Source organism: Mirounga angustirostris, unplaced genomic scaffold (genome assembly GCF_029215605.1).
Source record: "Mirounga angustirostris isolate CCGP_5_RB_7025 unplaced genomic scaffold, mMirAng1.0.hap1 SCAF_7, whole genome shotgun sequence".
Lineage (NCBI taxonomy): Eukaryota > Metazoa > Chordata > Mammalia > Carnivora > Phocidae > Mirounga > Mirounga angustirostris.
The window spans coordinates 34,373,044-34,375,943 of NW_026991715.1; the positions used below are offsets into that span (position 1 = coordinate 34,373,044).

Below are 2,900 nucleotides of genomic sequence, written 5' to 3' on the forward strand. Positions count from 1 at the left end.
ACAATTATACACACATTTACTAACCTAATGACAAGATATCTGGTTCAGAGATAGACTGTTTAATGACAGCATCTTGGAACAGTCCTCCATGCACAAATTCCCCATTAGATGACACAGTGAAAGCCAGTGTACCTGTGTGTGCAGAGGGGCTTTACACAGCAGAAGAGAAACCCTGAAATTATGAAACTCAGAACTTATGTAGGACAGGTGGCAGAGCTGTTCCTTCTCCCTGGAGAGTGGGAGAGAGAAAGAGAGAGAGAGAATAAGCAAGTAACTCCGGGTTTTATTACCTTTGAAAGGCGGAGCAGCTGGCTCTTGGAAAGTGCACCAGAGAGGAAACATTCTGTATCTTCCTAGGCATGTTTACCATTCAAACATCCTTCAACATGGGTGTAAGTAATCTCAGAAAGCCAGATTGTACAGAAACCCCCGTTTCTCAGGCACAGTCCTGGACAGGAAACTCCCTGCCTCTTCCGCCCTTTAAGTTCTATTCTTAGGTTTCTAGGGAATTAGGATGAAGAACGCTAAATATAATGGATTCCACAGCCAGCACTGTGCCCCAGCAGATCACAGACACATTGAGTGAATGACACAAATCGTTGTTTCAGATTTTAATGAAGATGGGGCAGAGGGTTGGTTGGTTAAAAAAAAAAAAAAAAAAAAAGACGTCCCGATAAGGCTTCCCTGGAGCCAGGGCAATCCGAGCCAATTCATTTGTCTCTCGGGGGCCTTAGGTGAAGCCTCCCACCCTTTGAAACACCACGAAGGTTCCTGACATCCCCACCGCCAGGGCCGAAGGCGCACAGGCTGGGACCACGCCAGACTGCATCGGGTCTTCTTGGTAGTTGGGGCCTTCAGGGTCCAGAAAGGGATTCCCATCCAGTGTCAGGTTACTCACCTTGGGCAGCTCTTCTGGCCGAGGCTCTCTGTTCAGCTTGTTGCACCTAAGATCAAGCACGCTAAGCCTGGCCGGTAGTCCCTTAGGCACCTGCTCCAGCCCAGCGAAGGACAAGTTGAGAGAGGTCAGTGTGCTGGGCCAGACACACCCAGGAGCGCCGGGGGCGGGGGCGCGCAGCGAGTTGTGGCTGAGGTCTAGGCGGTGGGGTTGCACACCCGCCACCGCCATCGCCAAGCACACGCCGTTGGGCGTCTCTATCCCGGCGTTCCGTAAAACTAGAGCCTGGAGGGCCGGGAACTTGTGCGGACAGAGAGCTGCTGTCAGTCCGCGCTCGCCCAGTCGGGGATTGTCGGATAGGTCCAAGGTGGTGAGGGCCGGGAAGGCGCGGAGCTGCGCGCAGGAAAAAGCAAGCGAGTGGGCTTGCGCAACGTTCAGTACCTTGAGGCCGGGCTTCAGCCACGGCTGCAGTTCGGCGAGCCAGGCACCTCCCGTTGCCCACGACACGTTCCGGAGACTGAGGGTGGAGAGCGCAGGCCCAGTGGCGTCCCGAGGCGGCGGCGGCGTGGCGCCGGTTACCTCCAGGTCCTGGAGCGTCAGTTCCTTGAGGCGGGAGTACCCCAGCGCACGCAAGAAGGCGGCCACAAGGGGAGCGGGAACCTGTGCGGAGGCCACTGTGAGGCGCCGCAAGCGCAGAGCCTTGACCATGTCGGCGTACTGCTTCGGGTCCGTGTCCGTGGCTTTTAGGAATTGTTGCAGGCTGCGGCCGCCGCCGTGGATCTCCACCTCGACGGCACTTACACACTGGAAGGCGCTGGACCACTCGGGCTCCGGATCCGTGAAGTTGCAGAAGCAGCGGAAATCCTCGTCGTCCACTTCGCAGGGCTCGAGTGCGGGCTCCGAGACGCACAGCGCTGGCGGCAGCAGGAGCAGCAGCAACAAGCAGAGCACCTAGGAAGAAAGCGGAGGTCAGGGCGGCGCCAGTCAGCCCCTGAGGTTCCTCGAGCAGCTCCCTTTCGGCCCCAAGACCTACACTCACCATGGTCGATTGCGGCTCCGAGCCTCTGCGTCCAGGCAGGCTCAGGGAAGGGCTCCGGCTTCCTTCCTACACAGCCGCACTCCCTGGTTTCTAGGCTCCACACGCGTATCTGTCCTCTTGGGCAGCCTGAGAGTTATGTAACCCTGGATGTCACTCTGTTCTTTTCTCTGTGAACCCTGGTCACTCTCCACCTGTCTGCCACCCAACTACTCCATGCAGTGTACCCTTCTGGGAAGTTTTGCAATGAGGGATGTTGCCAGGACTGGAACAGGAAGGATCATGTAGGGCATGTAGAGTGCAATGCCCCCAGCAGTGCCCTGATGAGTCAGACACCCCAGGCTTGTTTGCTAGCTTTGGGGAAAGAAAAATCCCTAGTGCTTCAGGCCAGAACTCTCACCTCCCCCTGCCTTTATCCCAGCGATTCAACCGGGGTAGTTTTTTAACTTTTCCCTAGTCTTGGTGGTTACTATTAACTTACCGACACCCAATCCAATCCCCTGAATACCCTCGGATATTTAACTAGATATGTTGCAGAGGAGATTGCAAACTTCATCTGTTGACTCCAAGGGATAGAGTGAAGTTCAAGAGGAAGTTGGTCTGAAGAACAACTCCCTTCCTTTTTTTTTTTTTTGCTGACTTGTTCTTTATTAAGAAAATAACAGCTTTATTTTTTCAAAGATTATTTATTTGTTTGTTTGAGAGAGTGAGAGAGAGAGAGAGAGAGTGGGGTGAGGAGCAGAGGGAGAGGGACAAGCAGACTCCTCACCCAGCACCCAGCCTGATGAAGGGCTGAATACCAGGATCCTGAGATCATGACCTGAGCCGAAACCAAGAGTGGGACACTCAGCCGACTGAGCCACTCAGGAGCCCCAGCTTTCTTTTTTAAAAAACATTTATTTATTCATTTCAGAAAGAGAGACAGAAAGAGAGAGTGCTCGAGCAGGGGTGGGGGGGCACAGGGAGAGG

At 54.3% G+C, this 2,900-nt stretch overlaps 1 protein-coding gene across 1 annotated transcript; it reads right to left on the reverse strand.

The window, feature by feature from the left end:
- Positions 1–598: 598 nt before the first annotated feature.
- Positions 599–2,459, reverse strand: CD14 (CD14 molecule). The gene is made up of 2 exons (XM_045893793.3): positions 1,935–2,459; positions 599–1,846 (listed from the first exon to the last, which is right to left on the reverse strand). The coding sequence occupies exons 1-2, from the start codon at positions 1,935–1,937 to the stop codon at positions 731–733; spliced, it is 1,119 nt and encodes a 372-aa protein (XP_045749749.1). The 5' UTR covers positions 1,938–2,459; the 3' UTR covers positions 599–730.
- Positions 2,460–2,900: the final 441 nt, after the last annotated feature.